This window comes from Macrotis lagotis, chromosome X (genome assembly GCF_037893015.1).
Source record: "Macrotis lagotis isolate mMagLag1 chromosome X, bilby.v1.9.chrom.fasta, whole genome shotgun sequence".
Classification (NCBI taxonomy): domain Eukaryota; kingdom Metazoa; phylum Chordata; class Mammalia; order Peramelemorphia; family Peramelidae; genus Macrotis; species Macrotis lagotis.
The window spans coordinates 192,303,873-192,329,165 of NC_133666.1; the positions used below are offsets into that span (position 1 = coordinate 192,303,873).

The 25,293-nt window shown below is 33.2% G+C and overlaps 1 protein-coding gene across 9 annotated transcripts in view; it reads right to left on the reverse strand.

Annotated features, from left to right (window-relative positions):
* Positions 1 to 25,293, reverse strand: part of MLLT3 (MLLT3 super elongation complex subunit) — a 363,248-nt gene that overhangs the window by 76,331 nt on the left and 261,624 nt on the right. For all 9 annotated transcript variants that reach the window (XM_074208795.1, XM_074208796.1, XM_074208790.1 and 6 more), the window contains one exon: positions 2,452 to 3,057. In XM_074208795.1, coding sequence (XP_074064896.1) covers positions 2,452 to 3,057 — 606 coding nt within the window. The remainder of the gene's footprint in view (positions 1 to 2,451; positions 3,058 to 25,293) is intronic.

Consider the following 25,293-nt stretch of genomic DNA (forward strand, 5'->3'; position numbering starts at 1 on the left):
AATAACATTTTAATGATCTTTGTATTTCTCCTAGAGCCTGCACAATTCTTTATACAATTTAAGCACTTAAGAAATGGGTGTCTGAATGACTGTCATAATTTAATAATTTGACATTCTTAATTGAGAAAAGCTTAAAAGTATCTTCCAGCATGTGGATGGCATAGCAGGTAGAATATTGACCCTGAAGTCAGGAAGACTTAAGTTCAAATCTTTCCTCAGACAATCGTTAGCAGAGCGACAGCTAGACAAGTTAGTTAAATTCAACAGCAAAATGGGGATAAAAGCATAGCATTGCTGTGACAATATTCATGAAGTACCTTTCACACTTTAAAGTGCTATATTATTATGATTATCTCTAAATTAAGAGTGAAGTGATACAATATCAAATATTTAAAATACAATGAAATAGTTGCTGTAATTTATTAACAGTACATAAATTGTTTGGGTACTTTGAATAAATTGTTCCTAAGGATATGATTTTTTAATGAGAAACACTCTGATCTTAAACCAGAACAAACTACAGACTAACCAAATGAGCAGACTGGAGTTACTTGTGTTTTTTTTTAAAGAGCTAAATTCAATTTTAAATAGTAAAAATATTATATGTAAGAAATTGATGAATTACTTGAAAGTTCATTTTCATTTACTTTTTAAACAATATCCGTTTAAAAGAAAGGCAGGATGCTACGATTATAAAGGTTTTTGCACACAGTGTTTTGTTTTGTTTTTACTACAAAAGACATTAGTGGGATCTACACCTGGGTAAAACAAAAGAAAAATGGAAGTTGGTTTATTCAGTAGTAACTGAATCCAAAAACTGTTTAGGTAAAGCCAGGGTGAGTGTTTCTAAAATGGAATGCTCTGGGATAACATGGTAGGAGAACACACTGGACTAAGGATTCTAGAAACATAGATTCTTGTTTTGACTGACATTAATTTGGTCATGTAACTTTGACCAAATCACTTATGCCCTCACGTTTCTTCATCTGGAAATATGAGGTATGACTAAAGAATCTTTAAGTTTCTTTTCAACTCTCAATTCTGTGACTTCAAACAAAAGTCTCAAGACCAACCTCAGTAACAGATTGATTGCTGTAGTTTCTTAAAATTCATATCAAAATGGAATTATGAACAAGTACATGCATACTGGGGATTTCCCTCAAGAAACAATGCTAATAACTGTCCAGGGAAATGGACAGTGTTAATATAATCTACTATATTCCCTTTGCTATAATTTTAATTAGCAAGTTATGAGAAGAATAGCATGGAAATCACTTCCATTATCCTACCTTTATCACCATTTCAGGTGGTAAGGTAGCAAGACCAAGCAGGAGATATGTGGCAATATCAGACTAGAGTGCTTCTAATGGAAACACTGATAATTCAATTCAAAGAGAATTTCTTAATTCCCTCTTTTGTCCAAGTCACTTTGCTTGGTCTCAGGAATAGAAGGACAAAATTTAAACTGTCCCATATCTCAAACAACTTACAAATATACCGAACAAATGCTAGGAGATGGATTTCAGGGGCACTTGGCATGCATTCATTGTTATTTCATTATTACTGATCTTCCAGATTACCTTATAGATCAAAATTAACCTGCTTGAAGCCTTTGAATACCAAAAATAGTTGGCACTGCTAGTTACTGAGTTGCCTGTTACAGCATGTATTCTAGTCAAAGTTTACCATCTGAACAAGCAATTATAGACAAGATTACTACACTAGCTGGAAAACTGGATCAAATAACCTTTAAATTTCCATCTGATTATAAAATTTTATACTTCAATGATTCTACATCCCAAAGACAAAGAAATTCTACTGTTTCCTTCAGAAGAGAGTTTTAATATCAGAAACACTCAAGGAAAAAACATCCCATCCTGCTATCAAGAAGAAAAGAACACAAGTATGGTTACTATCCTTCACATGTTAGATTAGATTTTCTGGATAGATAAGAAAATCACATCTAACCTTTTCTTTAGCATTAATGAAAGATCAAGTGCTTACCTCATCCTGCTTTTTCTTCCTTATGTTTTAACCTGAATTAACAGAGGTTTTTATTTTTTAAATCTACTCATTCTAGAAGACAATAAAAAGCAACTAAAGATTTAACAATCTCAGGAAAAATAAAGTGGGTTAGGGTAAGGAAACTCTAATAAGCAGATAGTAATTTCAATTACAGTTCTAACCCATTAACATGCTAGGATATGCAGTTTTTCCCCAAGAAATATGAATCATACAAATAAGACACATGAAATACTACAGACGCACTAGGAACTTCCTTTTCTTCATTACCTTTCTTTAATCATATCCATTCTATCTATTTCATTGATTCATTCATTTTCTCCTCCTCCCCCACGCCTTTCTCTAAATTAAAAAGAACAAGAAAAAGTTACCTGAAAATCAAGGAGAAAAATTAAAAAAAAAAAAAAAAGAACAAAAACCAACACTCACTTCAGATTTAGAAGACATGTTTTCCTCCATGTCAGAGTCATTGGGATCCACAATATCATCAAAGGGGGGTAAGGTTGATTTCTTCTTCTCTGTTGTATCACCTTCCATTTTTACTTTTCCCACCTTGACATGTGATTTATCTTTTGTAGGTTTTTTGTCAGCAGAACAAGTAAGAATTAGTGGTGGAGCACTAGAAAAACTTTTAAACAAAGCCTCCGAGCTGCTTTTTTTCCTCTTTTTGGCTGCAAGGTCCTCAGACTCTGAAACAGGGGGCCTTTTACTGGGGGCTTTTTTGTCTTGCTGCTGCCCACCTGTGATGGTAAGTAAGCTGCTTTCATGTTTTGGCTCTTTTGACATGGGTTTAGGTTCCTTGAAGGCCATCTTAGGAACTATTTTTTCTTCTTTTAGTGGTTTGTTTTCTTTGGGTTTCTTAGAGGATTCTTTGGAAGATTTGTTATGTTCCCTGGAAGGTTCTTTGAAGGCACTTTTATGTTCTCTTGAGTCCTTAGGAGGTTTTTCCTTGTGCTCCTTTGATAACTTGTGAGGTTTTGAGAAACTGTTACCACTGGTGCTGCTGCTATTTGTATGGCTACTCCTATTAGGGTCCTGCAAAAAAGACAAGCACAAATCTGTGAGGCTCCTGAAGCTGAGGAGAAAGGCAGAACTACTCCCAGTCTCCTTTGCACATAATGGTTACATTGTGATTTCTCTCAAACTAATCTTGTGGACACCAAGTTCCCACAATATGATAAGTGGGTAGAGAACAGAACAGACTTTAAGAAAAAGTGGGATGGAACTGTCTAGCAAACTAATGAGATAGGAGAAACTAAACCAGGGTCACTTTCCTAGGAACAATGTGTAGTTTTCTAAACCATCTGAGGATCTGAGGAGTTCTTCAATGCAGATCTTTACGAAGATAAAGGAAACTGAGGTTCAGAAAGCTGAGTAATTTGCTCATGATGACCCAGACAGGAATTAGCAGAGCCAGAATTGGAACCCAGATCCAATGACTCTAAAGTCAACTACTCCTTACTACTAATAAATTTTCAAAATAAAAGTAACAAAATTAAGATCTGATGCAAAAGTCTGATAAAAAAGTATTAACTTTAAAAAGAAAAAGAAAGGTTTGTTCTATACTTTACAAAGTTCTCTAGGTTATGAAACTGTGACTGAAGAATTCTTACTGATAATTGTAATTCATATCATTTTATAATCTGACCAAGTACTTTCCTCACAAAACCTTTGTGAAGTTGGTAATACAAAGTTATAAGTTCTGCTCAGGGTCATACACTCAAGATTTGGACTGAAGTTTCCTAACTCTAGGTTCAGTTTTCCTGGATTTCCAAATTAAATCTGTGAATAACAATTATAAATATATACTCACTGCTTTAATGACTTAGGATTTAGTGATTTATAAACAATATTTTTATCATCTTATAAAGATCAAAGACAACCTTTCATTTTATAGACAAAAATGTGATTTTATGCTTACTATGTACACGGACATTTACTTTCATAATACAAATCAAATGAACCAAATAAGCAACATATAACCTGAGGAATAATTCCATACTTACCTTTATCTTCTTAATTGATACCAGAGGAAAATGAAATAATAAGTTTTGCCACTGGAATTTGCTTCTCCTGTCATGCTTATTATGTTTGATCTTTAATTCACATTTTCCTGTTTTAAGTTCAATGATATGTAAACCAAATGTGTGCAACAGTAACCTCAAAAGTCTATTCAACATGTTAATCAGATTGCTATAAGGAGAAAAATCTTTTTTTTATTACTACTCAACAAATCTATTCTGTTATTTTCTCAGAAAAAAAACAATAGGCCAAACTATTTTATCAAAAAAAAAAAGTCACTTAGAAAAGTCTTTAAAAAAAAAAGAAGGGTAAGGGAATTATCAATTTTCAGGAATTTAAGAGCTAAAAGCTGGAGGTAGGGTTCATGTTTCTGAAATTTTTATTACTTTTCTAAACTATCTTAGAGGATATTTCCTGACATGATAAACTATGTTATGAATAATCCAAAATATAGTAGAAAATGGAAACTAAAATTCCATAGCCAGTTTGCTGATGAATCAATTTTTGTAAATTGCAAAAAAAAAACCCTATAATAATATTAAAATTCTCGTTTGACAGTTCACTCAATATTACCTAAGTACAGTATTAAGTACACTCTTCTGAGTATGTAATTTTAAAAATATACAGTTGATATCTGATTAGTGCATTTTTCTAAGAAACAATAATAAAATTAAGTAGCTTCAGCAAAGTTTACAGGAGGATGCCTTTTTTAATGGAAAATATCCTGAAATTTATTATCTTGAGTATAATAAAATATTTTTTATCTTAAATATGCAGCTCAAATAAATCTACACATTGGGAAACAAGGTATGTTGGAATAATGCCTTAACTCTTGTCTTACCTTTAGCCTTTTTTCCTATATCATGTTATCATTTGAGATTTTTACTGCAGAGTACTAGAAGATTAATGAGTAAAAATCCTAGAGAAGAGACTGGAACAAAAGTGCTGAAGGACTCTAGATATCCAACAGAGCTTTACGCTTTATCCAAGAAGCATAAAGGAGTGGAGATTTTGGATAAAGGGAATGACATGGTTAGACCTTTAATTTAGGAATATCATGATGGGAATTTTATGGAGATCAAATGAGTGAGGAGAGCCTGGAAACAAGACCAACTAGGTGCTGTGAATTCATCCAGCCTTTCTGGAAAGCAGTTTGGAACTACACTCAAAAGGCAACAAAAATGTGTATACCCTTTGATCCAGCAATACCACTGCTGGGTCTATACCCTGAAGAGATGATGAAAAAGGGTAAAAATATCACTTGTACAAAAATATTCATAGCAGCCCTGTTTGTGGTGGCAAAGAATTGGAAATCAAGTAAATGTCCTTCAATTGGGGAATGGCTTAACAAACTGTGGTATATGTATGTCATGGAACACTATTGTTCTATTAGAAACCATGAGGGATGGGAATTCAGGGAAGCCTTGAGGGATTTGCATGAACTGAGTGAGATGAGAAGAACCAGAAAAACACTGTACATGGGTGGCTAGGTGGCGTAGTTGATAAAGCACTGGCCTTGGAGTCAGGAGTACCTGGGTTCAAATCTGGTCTCAGACACTTAATAATTACCTAGCTGTGTGGCCTTGGGCAAGCCACTTAACCCCATTTGCCTTGCAAAAACCTAAAAAAAAAAAAAACAACAACACTGTACACCCTAACGGCAACATTGGGACAATGATCAACCTTGATGCATCACTTGCTCATTCCATCAGTGCAACAATCAGGGACAATTTGGAGCTGTCAGCAATGGAGAATACCATCTGTATCCAGAGAAAGAACTGTGGAATTTGAACAAAGACCAAGGACTATCAACTTTAATTTAGGAAAAAAAGATATCTTATTGTCTGATCTTGCTATCTCTTATACTTTATGTTTCTTACTTAAGAATATGATTTCTCTCTCATCACATTCAATTTGGATCAATGTATACCATGGAAACAATGTAAAGACTGGCAAACTGCCTTCTATGGGGGGTGGGGGGAGGGAAGTAAGATTGGGGGGAATTGTAAAATTCAAATAAAATCTTTAAAATTTAAAAAAAACTAAAAAAACCTCTACATAAGCAAAATCAATGCATTACAAATCAGAAGGGAAAGAATTAATTGGACAAAAATACCTTTGAAGAGAAGTTCTCTCCTAATAATCTGATATTGAAGATATATATGAGATTCATTACCTGATAAATAAAATGATCAAAGAATAAAAAAAGAAAAGAAACAAGACCAACTAAATAGTCAGTACAATAGACAAGGTGAAAGATAATGATGGCTAGACTAGATGATAGTCATGAAAAAATGGCAGATGACAGAAATGTTGTGGTAGAACTGATAAGACAATTGATTATACTAGAGGAAGGAGATGGTAAAAAAGGAAGTGAAGATGACTGAGGTTTTGAACGTAAGTGACTAGACATATGGTAGTGGCCTTTAAAGAAATAGGGAATTTAGAAAGCAGGAGCTGTATGTTTGAAATATGAATTTGAAATATACTATAGGCAGTTGTAATAAATGAGTGAATGAACAAAGAAAGCAGTTATTAAGCTTTAACTATATGGAAAGTACTGTACTAAACTCTGTAAATACTCATAGAAAAGATAGTCTGCTCTCAAAGAACCCATTCCTTTTTTTTTTGAGTTTTTGCAAGGCAATGGGGGTTAAGTGGCTTGCCCAAGGCCACACGGCTAGGTAATTTTTAAATGTCTGAGGCCGGATTTGAACTCAGGTACACCTGACTCCAAGGCCAGTGCTCTATCCACTGCACCACCTAGCTGCCCCTAGAACCCATACTCTTAATGGGAAAAGAAAATACATATAGGGTTCAGCTAAAAGTCTAAGATAAGACTAATAATCCATAGAGTACAAAAAGCAAAATAAATAGCAATATCTTCTTTAGTATCACTGCTCCTGATAATTGTGTCTGTTGTTCATATTGAACTATTTAACAATGCCACAAGGACGCAGACAGCAGTGGCTGGGATGGCAGTGGAGCCACTGGGGAGGAGACCTGCTACTACTAAGACTCTGGGGTTTATTGCCCAATGTTGGGAATTGGTCAGCACTAGAAGCAGATAGTAGCAAAGGAGATGGCCCTGATTTAAACACTACAATGTAAATCAGGAAAGAGATGAGGGGATTCATCTACACAGAAAAGATCCATAGAAGCTAATGAGATCTGGGGCAGCTAGGTGGCGCAGTGGATAGAGCACCGACCTTGGAGTCAGGAGTACCTGAGTTCAAATCCGGCCTCAGACACTTAATAATTACCTAGCCGTGTGGACTTGGGTAAGCCACTTAACCCCATTGCCTTGAAAAAAAATCTAAAAAAAATAAAAAATTTTTAAAAAATTTAAAAAAAAGAAGCTAATGAGATCATGGAGAAAGAAGATACTGTAGAGATAAGAGCCCAACACAGAGCATTGTAGTATACCCATAGTTAGATGGTAAGAGAGGACAGGAAATATTGATGAAGATCCAGAAAAGGACACTAAGAAAGAGTAACAAAAAAGAAAATAGAACCAAGAAAGCAGGGATATGAGAAGGAGCAAGGAAAGAGTACAGTATCCATGAAGAGAAGATGGTCAATGTCAAAAGTAGGCAAAACAAAAAGGATATGCATTATAAAAATTTTTTTTAAAGGTCAATAAATCTATTGGTTAAGACATGAATAATAGTCAAACTAATCAGTTACTTGCAGGGAATTGTTATAGAATATCCCCACTTAGGCATAAAAGGTCTACCCAAAGTCAATTATGACAAATAAGAAGGAAGATAAAGCAAACTGTTTCAAAGAGGACATATTACTAAGAGTGCAAAAATTTAAAGCATAATATTTTAATATATATATATATGAATATAATACATATATATTTGCAGCAACTACATTATCTTTGAATATAACAAGTAACATTTTTCTTTCTTACATTCATCTTTTACTGAATTGTCAACCCTTATTTTTAAATTTTGGTATAAAATGAAATTCCTTTATATATCATCTCAACTAATATCCCTATTATCTAATAGTTCTGGGAGATGATTTGAGGAAATAAAAGGTTGTAAATATTGGCTAAAATCAGGTCTGTGGTTATCTTTGAATTGCATTTTCCAACTGTCTCTGGCACCTATTGCCACTGATAATCAAGGGCTGGCTTGACTGATTTTTCTCTCCAGCTGCTAATTCTTCCCATTAGACCTCTTTTTATTTTAGGTTTTTTTCCTGACCTATTTAAACTGACTTCCTTACTTATATGAGGTTTTCAGCTTGCTTAACATTGTGTTCCAAAAATATTTGCACATGGCCAAACATGTAAGAGAAGCATAAAAAATGTACTAGAATATTTCATACAAGGTATTCCCAGAAACTCTGAAATAATATAAGAAATAATACATGAGGGGCAGCTAGGTGGCGCAGTAGACAGAGCACCAGCCCCGGAGTCAGGAGTACCTAAGTTCAAATCTGGCCTCAGACATTTAAAAATTACCTAGCTGTGTGGCCCTGGGCAAGCCACTTATCCCTATTTGACTTGACAAAAAAAAACCACACAAAAAAAAACCCTAAAAAAAAAACAATACATGAAAAAAACAAAGACACATTTTCAGAATAAGATTTCTTTCTACATCAAATTTTATTTTTTAAAAAAGGCAAATATAATCAAACAACAAGCCACCTAAGAACTGGAGTAACAGGTAAATTGTGACTTGTCAAAGTCCTACACCTAATGTCTTTCACCTGGAGAAATAACCAGGTGTACCTTCAGAGAACCTGTTATTTCTTGTTCTAACAAGAAATATCTGAACCACCTTCTATAAGAGACTGTTCCTCATTACTGGAGTTCTTCCCTACATCCCCTCACATCCCCAAACTTTTTATTTATTTTGCAAATATATAAACATTTTGTAATGATTATATTATATAAATGTTTGTATTTAGTTTGTTTTCCTTTCTCAACAGATTTTTAAGACCCCTGAACTGAGTTTTTGTCTCTAGCACCTACCACAAAGGCACACTATAGGAATCTAATAAAGCTTTATGAATGGTAGATGGGTGCCTGCTTTCACATAGCTCATTTAATAATATTCTGTCTTTGCCATTTTTTGCTAGAAACCCTAAAGTTCTTTTAGTTTACATTTTTTTGTAAGCAATTATATCATTTCCACAATATTGAAGATAGTTTACAATTTTTTTTGGAAACTTTTCATAATCTAACACTAATATTGGGGAATGATCACAGATCGTGTACTTTAAATACCATAAATATGAAATTTTTAAAAATGATATTTTATAAATTTTTCTCCTCCACATTATGATTTATCTTTATATTTTTCCTGGATTGCTCTTTTTCATGCAAAAGTTTTTAAAATTTTATTCAAGGTGGGGCAGCTAGGTGGCACAGTGAATAAAGCACTGGCCCTGGAGTCAGGAGGTCCTGAGTTTCAAATCCGACCTCAGACTCTTGCCAATTACCTGTGTGACCTTGGGCAAGTCACTTAACCCCGTTGCCTTGCAAAAACCTAAAAAATAAATTCTTAAAAAGTTAAAAAAAAATTAAAAATAAAATAAAATTTTATTCAACTGAATTTGCCAATTTTGTCTTTCATGATAAATCGATCTTTTGTTAAAAAAATTCTCTCGCAAGTCTTGGTACTTCCTTTATTCTCCCCAGTTTTTAAGATGTATAGTGATTTTTTTTTAATATTTACATACACTTACTGAGTTACATATAGTAAAACCTATTTCAGCTGAAAAAATGCAATTTGTTAAACCAGTACCAAAGAACTCTGATGATTATTACTTTATAATATAGTTAGTTCTGAGGTTAAGTACTGTCATTAAATTTTTCAATGGAGTTCAGGTGTTCATACACTTTGTGTCAACTACTGTGGGAGAGTAAGTTCATTCTCAATGATTATAGGATATATCAAATAACTGAAATTTATTTCTTTGGAATAATTGATCTACCAAGTGGATTAATGCAAGTGAACTCAAAAACAGCCTTTTCAGAATTCCAATCTAATTACTGTTTGTCAAGTTTTCAAAATTGCTTAAAATCTCAGTACTATTTTTGCCATCTATTTCATTACTAGGCACAATTTATGATGTTTGACTTAAAGATTTTAAATGATCTCAAAGTCTTCAATTTTTCCCACTTCAGATTTTTGTAGCACCTTGACTTGACCTCTGATTTCTACTAACTCAGGTAAAAGTATCAAACTTTCATTTATAATTGCCTTGTACTGGTCAGCAATAACTTACTATGGATGTGGTTTGAAGCTGAAGGTCCGTTGACAAAAAAGCAACGGGAAGCCCTTGCCTTTAGTGTATTTCCTGTACACTCCTGGTTTGCCCACTTTCAGTAATAACTGCAATTAAGTATTTCCATTGATTTCAATTGTATTGGTTCCAATGTATCTTGCTCTCTTCTGGTTAAAGAACATGAAGGAGCATCATTTATTCCAATATCTACTTTGCCTAATTGATTTTCAACACAGTTTTGAGGCATATGACCAGCCAGCAACTCTATGCCACCCCATCTACATTTTCAATTCATAGGTATCATTGGTGAGAATACTAGCCTAGAGATTCCAGTGTCTAACTTGCAAGCATTTCAGGCTTCATATCTAGCTATAGCTGTCTCAGGATATGTGAAATTCCTGTGATATATATCACACCAACTAATGTAGCCTTACTCTCTCAAAATATGAAGAATAGGAGCTTTAAGGGGTTCTATCATTTCTTCTGATATTTTAGCCCATCTATTTATTTTACTCTTAAAGAATTGTAATTACTTCTACAATCTGGCTTCCAATATTTTCAAATTTACTTCATATTATTCTCCTTAACATACTCTCTTTTCCAGACAAATATATATAGCACAACTGTAATACATTCAATTTCCAAGGTCAAGTTCTTTGAACAAATGGCTCTATAATTCTAGAATTCACTCCTTTCTCTTCTCTGTACCATGGAATTACTAAAAAATTGAATTTAATATTTTATTCAAAATTTAAACCTGAATATCAATACAAGCACATAAACTGGTTTAGCACTCATTTAGAAATATAATAATTTCCTTTTTTTTTAGGTTTGTTTTTTTTTGGCAAGGCAATGGGGTTAAGTGGCTTCCCCAAGGCCACATAGCTAAGTAATTATTAAGTGACTGAGGCCAGATTTGAACTCAGGTACTCCTGACTCCAGGGCCGGTGCTCTATCCACTGTGCCAACTAGCCACCCCAAAATATATTAATTTCACAGAATAAAATAATCATAACATTTTCTTTTTTCCCCATGTCTATCACTATTCACCAACCCTTCCCACCCCAAAGTAAATCTGTTTTGTTCTAACAAATATACAGTCAACCAGAATGGATCAACCCATTAGTCATGTCTGAGAAATCATATCTCATTCTGGAACCTCTAGTTTACTGCCTTCTGCTAAGAGAGGGAAGGTATGATTCATACTAAGTCTTTTATAGGTATGATTGACTGCAGTTCAGTCAGAGTTCTAAGGTCTTTCAGAGATGATTCCATCACATTATTGCTACAGTAATTGCCAAATTGTTCTCCCAGTTCTACTAACCCCATTCTATTTGAATCCATTTAAATCTCTACCTTTCTTTCAATCTGCCATATTACTCGTGTCTTATGATGAAAAAAAATTTCATTGCATCCATATAGTAAAATATGTTCAGACATTCCCCAATAGATGGACATTTTTGCTTCTAGTTCTTTGCTACAAAAGTGCTGCTTTAAATATTATCATAGATAATAATCCTTTTTTCCATCCTAGACCTCATTGGTCTAGGGTAGGTCCTTTCCATATCTCTTCTAATAATTACTATTTCCCTCTTTCTGTCATCTTTATCAATCAGGTTAGTATAAAGTATAACTTCAGTTATTTTAGCTTGAAATAAAAGCAAACTTTAAAGAAGAGTTTGGGGGTTACCTTCTTTTCAAGATCTTTCCTGACCTCCCAATTATTATTAGAACTTTCTCCATTTTGAAATTGTTTTGTGTTACTTTTTATTTACTTGCATTTTATATTTCCTACCATGTCCTTAAGAAAAAAACTTCCTTGATATCAGTAAAGGTTTTTATATACTTTGCATTCAACACAGAGCCTTATATAGGTGCTTAATAAATGTGTGATAAAATGAAATGGATTTTGTATGATACTATAAAGTTTTCCCTTATTACTTTTATTGGTAAAAAGCTAAATTCATATGCTAATTTAAGCAAAAATTATCAATTTTATTATATTGGTCTGGTTTATTCATGGCCAATATTCACCTCTCTCTTACTTTTCTTTTGAGAAAATTTTGCAGTTGTATATTTTTATACCCTAAATCAACCTCAAAACACCAAGATCTAGATATTTTATGCATTTTCCAGTTATTTTAAATGGAATTTCTTTCTTCCTACTTTTTGTTTGTATTAGATAGATATTATGATTTTCTGGAAATATTGAGATTATTGATCATCTCAATTTTTCTCTGATACTTAGTATTTTTTTTAAACTAAATCATCATATTAGCTGAAAATTAAAGGCAACTTTTCTTTTGTCTAATATTAGTTTTTAGGGTTTTTTTTTATTTAAGGCAATGAGGTTAAGTGACTTGCCCAAGATCACACAGCTAGGTAATTATGAAGTATCTGAGATCACATTTGAACTCAGGTACTCCTGACTCCAGGGCCGGTCCATTACTGCCTCCTAGTTTTTAAATTAATTATCTCTGGGCATATTTTTAATAAATCATCACATTAACTGAAAATAAAGACAACTTTTTTTTTTGTCGAGTTTTAGCCTTTAAATTTAGCATCTCTTGTGATAACTATCATTTCTAGAATTCTCCCAAATATTATTTGGTATACTGAATAACTATATAAAACAATAGGGGAGAATTTCAAAAAGAATCCTTGTTTTTATGTTTGTTTTTACTATGAGAGCTTTCAATTTTTTTCTTTATGCATTTTAATAATATTAACTTAATTTTTAGATACATACTTTTGATCATATTAAAAGAGGGCTCTCATGTCTATAATTTTAGAATACTGATATACCAAATAAAATATACATTGAAGTGATATATTTTTCAAAGGAATTTTTCCATGTATTAATATAATGTGTATTTTTATTTGTTTATGTGATTGAGTACCCCTAATCATTTTCTTCTGAGAAGTAATATGGTACAATGGATAGAGAGCTGGTCTGGTTAAAATCTAGGTTCAATGTCTATCTCTGATGTAAACTGATTTTGTGACCCTGGAAAAGTCATTTAACCCTATAAATTGCCAGAAAGATTTCTAAGATGATATGTTACAGTAAAAATGTCTACATGCATTGGTGGAGGGCCATTCCTAAATGGGAACTCCTACAAAGAGTAAATTGTTCCCTAATGGTGACCCACACTTGCATCTCTTGTATGCATCATAATGAATTAAATCTTGTATATATTCCCATAGTGTCTTTACTAGGCATTTATTTACAACTTTTTAAAATAAATTTTCAGTAGAGAAATTGGCCTATAGTTCTTGTTGGCTTTATTACAAATTTGATATCAAAAACATATTTGTATCATCAAAGAAATCTGAAGTCTCTCTTGTCTCTTTTTTTGGGGGAAATAATTTTTATAGCACAAATTATGCACTCTTTAAACAGGAAAAAATTTAACTCTATGTCTCTGAAAATCAGGGTGTTTACCCTGTTTTGGTCATGTACTTATGTCTTAATCAATTTCTTTTTCTGAGATTGGATAAATACCTCTTACAGGTATTGCTAATTTAATTCATTTATGTTTTTAACACATTTATTTCCTTTTACTTCTTAAGGTTGCTGGTATATAATTGGGTTTATGAAATTTGTGATAATATTATTTCATATATATTTGTTGCCAAAAGAATATTTTTCCCTATTATTATCCTTTACTACTCCATAGTAATAATATATAAGCAATAGATAGATAAGTCAAAATTCTTTTATTACCAATTGGTGGAATAATGAGGTTAAACACAGACTAACAAAAAAGATACCTATATGTGCAACTATATCCAACTTCAAGAAGATGCTACTAATAAATATAGTAATAATTAAAGAAATGAGTATCTGATGGACCAAATCAATTCTCAAGAAAATAAAATAACAAAAACAAAAGAGTAATAATAGCTATCATTTATACATCAATTTAAGATTTATGAAATAATTTGCATATTTTATATAATTTACTCTTCATGAGGTGGCTGCTACTACTATCCTCATTTTAGAGTTAGAGAAACAGGTAGACAGAAGTTGAGTGCTATATTCAAGAGCACATACAAATCAGAGATCAGTCTTCCTAACTATAATTGCAGTATTCAATCCATGGTACCACCTGTGTCTATCAAATAAATATTAAGCCACAAGCATGAAAAGACAATGGAGTCCTTTGGCTAGTATTATGAATTTCTTATCATCACCATAATTGCAAAACATAAAAATCTACCCTTGTAACTAATGTTTTATGCTCAGAGAATTCAGACCTGTCAATTCTCCTCTCTTACCTCAAATTAAGAATAAAGAGAAGACTAGGTGAAGATGAAACTTAATGATTTAAGATGATATAATGATATTAACTGATATTTAGTTTTCAGAATGTTTTTCATAAATTATCTCATTTATTCCTCACTATGAACCTGTCAGAAAAACTATAGATATCATCATCTCCATTTTACAAAAAAAGAATGTGGGGAAATATATTAGGCTAGAGTCACAAAGTTATTCCTAAATACAGGAGGAAGGATTTGAACTCAGATCTAACTGATTATTAATCTAGCACTATCAACAATGTATTGTGATATAGCTAGGGCAAAACCTCTTTAAAAATTAATAATAAGGTGAACTTCCATTTATATCCAGTAGAGGGAGTATAAAACATTACTTTGTAGTAACTATGCTTCAGGTTCTAAAAAAGATCCTTACCTTTAAAAAACTGTTTTTGAGCAAGTCAAATATGAATAGAAAGTCAAAACATCATAGGATGGAAGATCTAATGCTAGTCAGGAACTTAAGAAGTCTCATATTACAAAGAACAATTAAAAACAAGGAAGTTTAGTGACTTGCTCAAGGTCTACCAGGCAGTCAGCAGAGACAGAATTTTAAAACAACTTCTCTAACTATAGAGTAGAGTCAGAGTATATTCCACCGTACCACCCTGCATCATTGTACTAAATGAGTATCTCCAAATTAAACTGTTAAATTAGGAGAAAATAATGATCAAAGTGTCAGCTATGTTATGACACCTGTTCTCTAACATATTTGGCTTTTTAACAGAGTTATGTGAGCAATTTAATATCTCTCTCCTCTTCCCTCTTCAGTTGAAATACCTTTAGCAGGCATCTAGGTCAAACAAGCAACTCCCAACCCCAACGCAAACTCTTAATATAACAGACCCAAGGAGAGTCCATCTAGTCTCTGCTCAGAAACCTCCAATATGGAGGAACCCACCACCTCATCATACTTTCATTATAGGACACTTTTTCCTAACATAAAGCCTAAAGTTTGATTCTTTGAAATCTTAACTACCTTTTGTAGCTAAATGGAACCAATCTAATCTTTATGGACACAATATTCCAGATGTAGTCTTGAACAGTCCAAAGTAAATGTGGATTTATCATATTCTTAATCCTGGAATCTCAATCTCTCTCTCTCTCTCTCTCTCTCTCTCTCTCTCTCTCTCTCTCTCTCTCTCTCTTAGGTTTTTGCAAGGCAAATGGGGTTAAGTGGCTTGCCCAAGGCCACACAGATAGATAATTATTAAGTGTCTGAGGCCAGCTTTGAACTCAGGTACTCCTGACTCCAGGGCTGGTGCTCTATCCACTGCACCACCTAGCTGCCCTGATGATCAGTATCTCTCTTAATTCAACCAAATATAACATTAGCATTTTTAGACTGCCAAATCTGGCACTTAAAAACAGCAGATCTCTTCAAGGTAAAATACTTCTACTTTGTATCTGCAAAATTTATATTTTTTATGTACCCAAAGTTATAAGACATTTACCGCTAATGAATTTCATCATATTCTATTCATCCCAGTGCTCTGGAATTTTTTTTCCTGGATTCTGATTGATATCCAGTGTTTTAGCTATCTCCTCTTAGGATTCTATCATCTGAAAATTTGCACAGTATGCCATCTATGCTTTTGATCCAACTCTTGGATACAAATGTTAAACATGTTGCCCAAGCCTAACACAAACCCTGTGGGCACTCTGGTGGACACTTCCTATCAAGCTGACACTGAAACAGTAATGACTACTCAGAGTGGAGTCAACCAGGTGAGAATTCAATTAATTGTATTACTGTTTAGTGGATCATTCTCCACTTTCCCCCAGGAATGGTATGAGATCAAAGTATTTGTGAAAAATCTATGTACACTCCATCTCCAGCAGAGGTATCAAATACTCAGTCCACAACACTTCTAAGTGTGGGCTCATCTAGATTAAATATAACTGAGAAATAATTACAAAAATAAATGAAAATATGAAACAAAGACAATATTAACATGTGGCTTTCTAAGTTAATGTGAGATCACAGGGATTCTTCTGTATGTCGTTTTCCCCATTTCTATTTGAATTTGACACTGTATTCCCCTGAATTACTTGGTTAGTAATGAAATTTTTAAAAATGTAATAAAATTATTCTGGTGTGACCTATTTCTTGATGATTTCAAAGTATTTGTAATCACCACTTCTTTGGATATATATAAGCACTAGTCATTAAATATTTGTTACAGAATTCTACTACTAACTGAAGTGATGCTCATTCATCTCTATTCTACAAATTCTCTTCTTTTCCCTTTTTCATTCAAAATCAGGGTAATTACTCCTCTAGTCTTTCAGTTACTCTCCCATTACTGCATCATTAAATACTTAATTATCAAAAATTGTACAATTTAAATTTATTTACTATAATGCTAAAAATATCATTTTATTATAACCTGGAGGAATGAGAAGATGATAGTGGATTTGACAGAGATAGGGAAGTTATGAAGAGGGAGAATTTTAAGGGAAAAGATAATGAGTAATTTTGGCATGCTGAATTTAAGATGTCTTTTTGACTTCTAGTTTGACATATCTAATACGTAGTTGAAGAAGTAAGACTTTAAAGATCAAGAGAGAGGTTAGGGCTAGATAAAACAGATCTGAGATTCAGTTGCTTATAGATAAGTGAATCCAAAGGAGTTGATGAAATCACTAAGTGAAAGATTATGGAGGGAAAAGAGGAAAGGACCCTGGACAGAGCCTTGAAGTCTCCTGAACCCAACTTCTTGTCCAGAACCTTGGTTCTCTCTGTTGGAGATTTCTCAATCTTTTGGTAAGCAAACCTTGTTTTTCCAGATTTTTATCTCTTGTTGCTTAATCTTGGATATAGGATCTACCTACCCTAAAACTTGCCCCCCAAAATATAGGGTCTGAGTTTCTTATTCATTATTTCAACTGGAAAACTACTTCTGCTGTCCCCCATATAAATATCTATAGATAGATACATACATATATCTATATCTACATGCACATATATAATGCATATAAATGAGTTAAGAAAACAGAGACTAAGTTGAGCATTGGAAATAAGGTTATTTTCTCTCCTCCAGTTTGTCTTTACATATAGATATGTGGCAGCTTTAGTAAAAGAATTTTAAGAGTTTATCCTAACTTCACCCAAAATAAATAATTAATTAAGGGCAGACAACAAAGAACTCTCACTCTTATCCCCCCTCTCACCTTACATTCTTAAATCTCTTCCCTAGGGGTGGCTAGGTGGCACAGTGGATAGAGCACTAGCCCTGGAATCAGGAGTACCTGAGTTCAAATCTGGCCTCAGACACTTAATAATTACCTAGCTGTGTGGCCTTGGGCAAGCCATTTAACCCCATTGCCTAGCAAAACAACAACAACAACAACTCTTCCCTCAATCTTCTTCCTTACTCTAGGCTCAGATGAGTAAAGGAAGAAATTGTGAGGGAAGATTTTTTCTCCTTAATAGGGAAAATCTCTCTACATGCGCCTTTAATCTCATCTCTTCTGTCTTTTACACTCATCTTCAATCTCGTCCTATTTACTTATTGTTTCCTTCCTATCTACAAATATCTCTCCATTCTTAAGAAGTCTCACTTGTTCCTACCATCCTTGCTAGATATTGTCACATATTTCTTGTTTACCTCTCAGTTAAAGTTGGAGTCTACACAAGATATCTCCAACTCTCTTCTAAACCTTCAGCAGCTAAGCTTATAACCTCTTCATACAACTAGAACTACTCTCTACAAAATCTTTTAACAGATATAATGATCTTTTCTCCATCTCCCTTATTTCTTTGCCCAGTGACCTATAGCATTTGACTCTGTTAATCAAATTCTCCCCATGATATACCCCATCCCTCTGGTTTTCATGAAAATTCTACCTCCTACTTCAGTTTCTAACTGACCTCTCCCCTTTTCCTTGCTGTGCCAATTCTCCCTACAATTTTGATTTCTTTTAATCCATACTTTCTTTCTCTCTTGATGATTTCATCCATTCCTATGAGTTCAGTCCTTTTCTCACTTTTTGAGCTACAGACAAATTACTAATCGCTGTTAGGATAGTACTAACAGTTCGGCAGATTTTTCAAACTCATCAAGTTATAATAGAAGTCTATCTTTTCCTCAAAATTCTCTGCTCTTTTATTATTACTGTCGAGAGAATACCATCCTCCCAGATACTCCTGATCTAAAACTTGGTGTCACCCTCCATTTCTGACTCTCATTTAGTTCAAATATCTAATATTTTGTCAAATCTTGTGATTTCTATATCATAATATCTATTCTATATATTGCCTTCTCCCTACTCACATAGCTGCCACCCAAGTTCAGGCTTTCATCTCTCTCCTAGTTACTTCCAACTGATCTCTCTACCTCAAGTCTCTTTCTACTCTAATCCATCCTCAGTTGCCAAATGATTTTCCTCAAGTGTAGGTTCTACCTATGACAATAAACACTAGTAACTAGTAACTCCAAAATCAAATATTAACAACTATTTGCCACTGAAAACTCTACACATTACCTGACCCCTTTCTTCCTTTACAGGATAATTCTAAGGATGGAGTTTTGCAAAACTTGTACTATAGAATTATTCCTTCCTATCAATTTTAGGTAATTGAATGGTTTGCCAAAGCACCATGTATTTTTTATTCCTGATAGTATAGAGGCTCACTCCTATTTTGAATAATTCTATTTATATACAATTTGCAGCTTTGATGAATCTTAGGCTCTGTACTTTAATTAGGTTTAAAACTTTGAGTTATATTTGGCAACAGTTTCTGTTTCAAGACTACTCTTTATGCTTTTTGGTTTAAAAACAAAAATACAGTTTAAGTAATTCTGTTCCTTTCTAAGATCAGGTGCAGTTTGGCTTCATACCATTTCTATTTTGTTCATCAAGTTTCAGAAAACTCCATTAAAGATCCAGGTCTTCTGACTTCAGATCTTTATCAGGCTGCCAAACCACCTCAGTTTAACATTTTAATACTAACAAGATTTAATAATAATAATAATAATAATAATAATAATAATAATAATAACATCATAACTTTGGATGGAAGTTGAATTACAGGTGCTTACCCTCTTCCAAATCTGCCTCATGATTCAAACCTAAAATGATCAGCAATTCCTGGGTCAATAACAAGTCCCGAGTTACCTGTATTAATTCCAGCTTTCCTTTGCAGCTAGATTTCTAAGATGATGTTCAAATTAACTGGATATTCCCTAACATTCCTCCCCAGTCCTGTATCTAACATTCTACCTAAAACTTTGATATTTGTTTGGGGCAAACCACTAAAAATAAAAAAAATGGGAAAAGTCCTACTACATGTTACAAAATATTCATAGCAGCTCTTTTTGTAGTGGCAAAGAATTGGAAAATGAGGGGATGTCCAGCAATTGGGGAATGGCTAAACAAGTTATGGTACACAAATACTATGGAACATTATTGTTCTAAAAGAAACCATAAATGGTCAGACTTTAAAGAAGCATGGAATGATTTATAGGATCTGATGCTGAGTGAAGGGAGTAGAGCCAAGAGAACAATGTACTCATCAACAACATTATGAGAAGAACAAACTTGATGGAAGCAATTCCTCTCAACAGTCCAAAGAGCTACGACAACTGTATTAGACTGGTAATGGGTCTATATTATCCCCAACCAGAGGAAGAAAAACAAAATAAAACAAAAGATACCCCTACCAAATCTGATGAGCACTTTATAAAAATTATCTCTTATGTGTCTGTTTCTCTTAATTCCTCATGTCAAAAATTACTAATTTGTAAATATGTTTAATAAAATATGTATGTAAAATGCTAACCCGATTGTTCCCTACTGAGGGGAGGGGGGTGGGAAGGAAGGGTAAAGGGAAATTTTGTAACTTGAAAATATGCATGTACAAATGAATGAAAATAGAAAACTCTTAAAAATAAAAAAAAATAATACCCCAAATTAGGAAAGATAGGGAGAGTAAGTGGTACTTTTTATATACATTTTTCAATACATTTTTTCTTTTGCACCTCTAAGAAATGTGACAATGCTAACAAAAATTCACTTAAATCTTTCTTTTTTTAATACATTGTTTCTTTTGCACCTCTAAAAAATATGAAAATGATAAGGAAAATACACTCAAATTCTTCTTATTGCAGGACACATTTCTGAGTCTATGGATTATCCTTGGGTTTTTTTTCTGTACTTCTTTTTTCTACCTTCTGTTTATTTTTGTAGGAAAAAAACATTTTTAGATCAAATCAATCACTTTATTAATAGCACTGTTACAATGGATTGTGAAAAGTTGAAAAAATACAGAATAAAGTTTGGATGCTATCACTGGACTTAAATTGTTTCTTCAAATGAAAATAGAGGAAAGAAAGTATATGATCCCTAGGGTCATAAATAAGACAGTTATATGTAAGTGGAGAACTAAAACATATAAAAATAGAAGGAAAGGAGTCGTTGTTGAAATGAAAAAACAAAAACAAAAACACAGCAAATTCTACCTCTCAAAACCTCAAGGAGAGAGGAAAAGTTCACACTAGAACAAGAACAATTCCACAGGGCTCAATAAGGAGAAAGTTGGGATCCAAAAAGAAGCAGAACTGAAGAGCAAAGGCTATATGTAGGAGGCTATAAGGTACTGCATATCTCTCTCTAGGCAAGAGTTTGAAATGCTCTGTCACAGACTTCTTGAATAGTTTAGAAAAAACTATGGATCCCTCCTCAGAATAAGAGTTGCTGCCTATGTTCATAGTGGAAGGAAATGCTAATTTTCAGTTGGAAGTTAGGAAAAATAAAGATGTAATAATTTTCTCATCTGACTATCAATTTAACTGATGTCTACCTCAATTTCTTCACTTATTAAAAAATAAAATACTAGGAAGGCATAACCTGTTGTGAGTACAAAATGAAATAATATTTATAAATTGTTTCACAATCCTTAAAATGCTAAATAAATTTGATTTAATTCAAACTTACTATCTGTATGACCAAAGGCCAGTAAGCCATGGATATAACTACTTGGAGTATCATTTTCTTCACCTCAAAACTGAATGTGATAGATAAGATTATAATTTTAGAATTAGAAATCACCTTTGAGACAAGTAGTTCATTATCATTTTAGAGATGAAACAATTGAAGGTCAAAGATGGCTAAGGACTTTTTCCAAAGTCACATTGATTATAAGTGATAGAGGCTGGATAATACCTATAATATATATACTTCATAGGGGTTTTGTAATTCTTAAATGAGATAATACAGCTAAACACATTGCACACCCTGAAACATTATATAAATGCTAGTTATTATTAGCCCCACTGGGTTTATGTCCAATGCACTCAACAATAAACAAGTTCTCTAACTATATTTGGATAAATGAATGGAAACCACTCTTAGCAACTGTAGAGATCAGAATACTGAAAGAACAAAGGCAACACACTCTCCTTTACACATCTGTCAAGAAATATATCAGCGTCAAAAGAGGATATCTGTTACATAAACAAATTCAGCTCAATAAAAACCCCAATCAAACACAGCAACAATTCTGACAATTCCTGAAGAGAAAAATAAAATTAAATGCAAAGAGAAAAATAAATTGAATTGATAAAACTAGGGGTACTTCCCATCCCCACTCAATTTAAATCTGGAATATCTATCCCACAAAGACTAACATGAAATATAAGTAAATCTATTTGAACATCGTTCCTTTAGATTATCCGAGACAATACAATATTAGTGCTTTTTTTCAACAAACTCAGAGAACTGATCAGGTTAGTTTACAGTTTATTTATTATGTTAGATTTGGGTTTTTTAAAGACCTCTTAGCTTTACCAATTCAATCATTTTCAATTTTATTCCTTCAAAATTTTTTTTTTGTTTGGAGTTTTCTGATTTGTTGAGTTCCTGAAGAAAATCAACTGCAATAAACAAGAATTTGGGCAAGTCAGAAACGGCTCTGCGGCTAAGTTTCTTCACCTGGAAAAAGAGGACTTTGGATAGGATGACTTATAATATCTCTTCCACCTATAGATCTATGATCCAATGAACTAAGATCGATGCAATGACCAACTACTACTTCAGAAGACTAACAATGAATCATATTTCTCTAACTTCCTGGCAGAGAGGTGATGAACTCATAGGATTGACTGAGACATAAATTTTAAGACACAGTCAATGTATAAATTTTGTCTGATATTCTATGCTTATTTGTTTCAAGGAAAAAAAAAATTTCTTTTTGGGAGAGGAGAATTTGAGAAGGAATAAATAGTGACTAAATGATACTAAACAAAGAGAAGGAGAGAGGCAATGGAGAGGGAGGGAGAAGAGTAGTAGTGGTAGTAAGTGAATGATTTAAAAATTTGAATTATTATTAAAAACACAAAAAGGTGTTCCTAAAAGAGACAAAAATCTATATAAAATAGATTTCATAAATAATCCTGTATTGTTTTCCTGTGTATATTGAGATATTCACGTTTGCTAAAGTTCATTAAGTTTGCAATAAAAAGGAAAATTAAATGAAAAAGAAACTGAGGAGGTTCACCAATTCATTTTTACTACTTAAAAGATTCATCCAAAAGACCATATTTCCAGAACACATAATACATAAAGCTACTTTGTATATAGTGTTACTAAATCTTCACCAGGTTATAGTATACTGTTTTATAGCTAGCTATAAATCTATGAGTCACAGTTCCTACTATTAGTATGATATGAGCCTGCAACATAACATATGGTCCCTCCCCCCTGGCCTAGTTCTGATCAGAAACAGGAGGATTCAGAATAGTTAAAGGGCATCTAGCATAGATTTAGATTATTCTGATTTAGAGAAGGTTCATGAATCCTCCACTCAATGAAAAAGTCCACTGCCTCAAAATTAAGTTATAGTCATAGACTAAGTCAATTCCAATAGACAGCCTATACACCACAGGAAAAATGCCTGCTTTCCCTCTGGGGATGGTTCAAGACTTAAGATGAACCAGATTCTGCAACTATGCCATAATCATGTAGATCTGTCATTTCCTAGATGACACCAGACCAAACCATGTTTCTGGCCAAAAATGTTCCACAATTCCAAGGCTATTTGCAACCATATCATGGTGTTATGATCCAAGGACTAACACTTGAATGATGTTTGTTATTTTTGAAAGATTCCCGAAACTTAATTTTCTAACAAGTTTCCTGGTTCAGAAAAAAAATACCACAGCAATTAATAACACTTTTATATAGTGCCTTAATATTCTTCATAAAATGCATGCCTCATAGTAACCACCTGAGGAGGTAGATTGTAGCTCCTCTTGAACAATATTCTTTCTAAAACTTTAAAATTTCTATTGTGCTTATAAGCAATAAACTTAATTTTTAAAAATCGAAGCATGAAACGCACACACATATATGTTTGAAATTAAATAAACTTGAGAGAATGTTAGCCTTATACAAGTAATATTCATAAACTGGCATCAGTATTCATGGAAAGCATCACTTCCTATCTAGTTACATTTTTATCTTAAGATCACATCAACTGAAATTCACTTCTCTTCAGCATTCCATGGAATTCTTCTCTTCCTGTGCCTAGAGAGAGTGGAGAGTAGACAAGAGTTCCTTCCATAGCCTCTATTTGAAGAGAGCATCCAGGGGCACTAGTACATCTTTTTACCATATACCATACTACATACTTCAATATACTATGTACTGGGTCCCCTACCTCTTCAGTGTTTTAAGATATTTTTTGAATGTTGTTTTCTTCCATTAGATGAGCTCCTTGAGGGCAGGGATTGTCTTTTGCTTTTCTTTGAATTCTTAACACAGTGCCTTGCACATAGTAGACATTTAATAAATGGTTAATGAGTGACTGACTACCACAATTACTAATATTTATACACCACCAAGCCAATAACATCTAAGGTCAATTGATGGGTGGGGTGGTCCTGAGAAAGTGGGAGAAAAAGTAAAGTTTGTTATCTTGCCCCTCCCTTTTGTCTGAGCAGGTTTTCCAAATCAATTGTTGTTTCTTTACCACCACCCCCCTTCCCATGAGCTTTCTAACTAAAACCTGTAGCAAAGTTATAAAAGTCAGAAAAGATTAGAGCTGGAAGGAACCTCAGAGAGTTCTCTTGTTCAACACTAACCTTTATAGACAAAGAAACTGAGGTTCAGAGAAGTTAAAACTGGCCCTGAATACACATCTAGTTCTGAAAAGATCTGAGTTATCAACTTAAAACTTTTTTGATAAAATTTATTTTAATTTTAGAAAATCAAAAGAGAGGGATCAAACCTGGAATTTCCATGTTACACAAAATTCCCTAGCTTCCATGTAAGTCAGAAACTTCTCTCCAACTTACTTGCCCAGTCTTATATAGTTACTTCCTGGCTCTGAAAGCAGCTTTCTACCCCACTATTCCAAACAGGCTCTTAGAAAATTATAAATAAAATCCCCCTAAAAAACAACTCAAATTGACAGTGAACTTACCACCCATTCCACTTTCTAGTGCTTTTGAGAGAACATGTAAGAATTTATAATGTGAAACTTTCCAAAAATTATGACCATAAGAAAGATAATTTATTCTTTATTTAAAATATCTTGATTAAACTTAAAAGCAGATTTCCTTAGTTTCAGTATGAGAAGAGATGGACCCTTTCACATTCTGGAAATACTGAAAACCACTTTTGAAATCATCCATGCACATCTTTTACATCTTAAAAAATTACTTCAAAACTGTT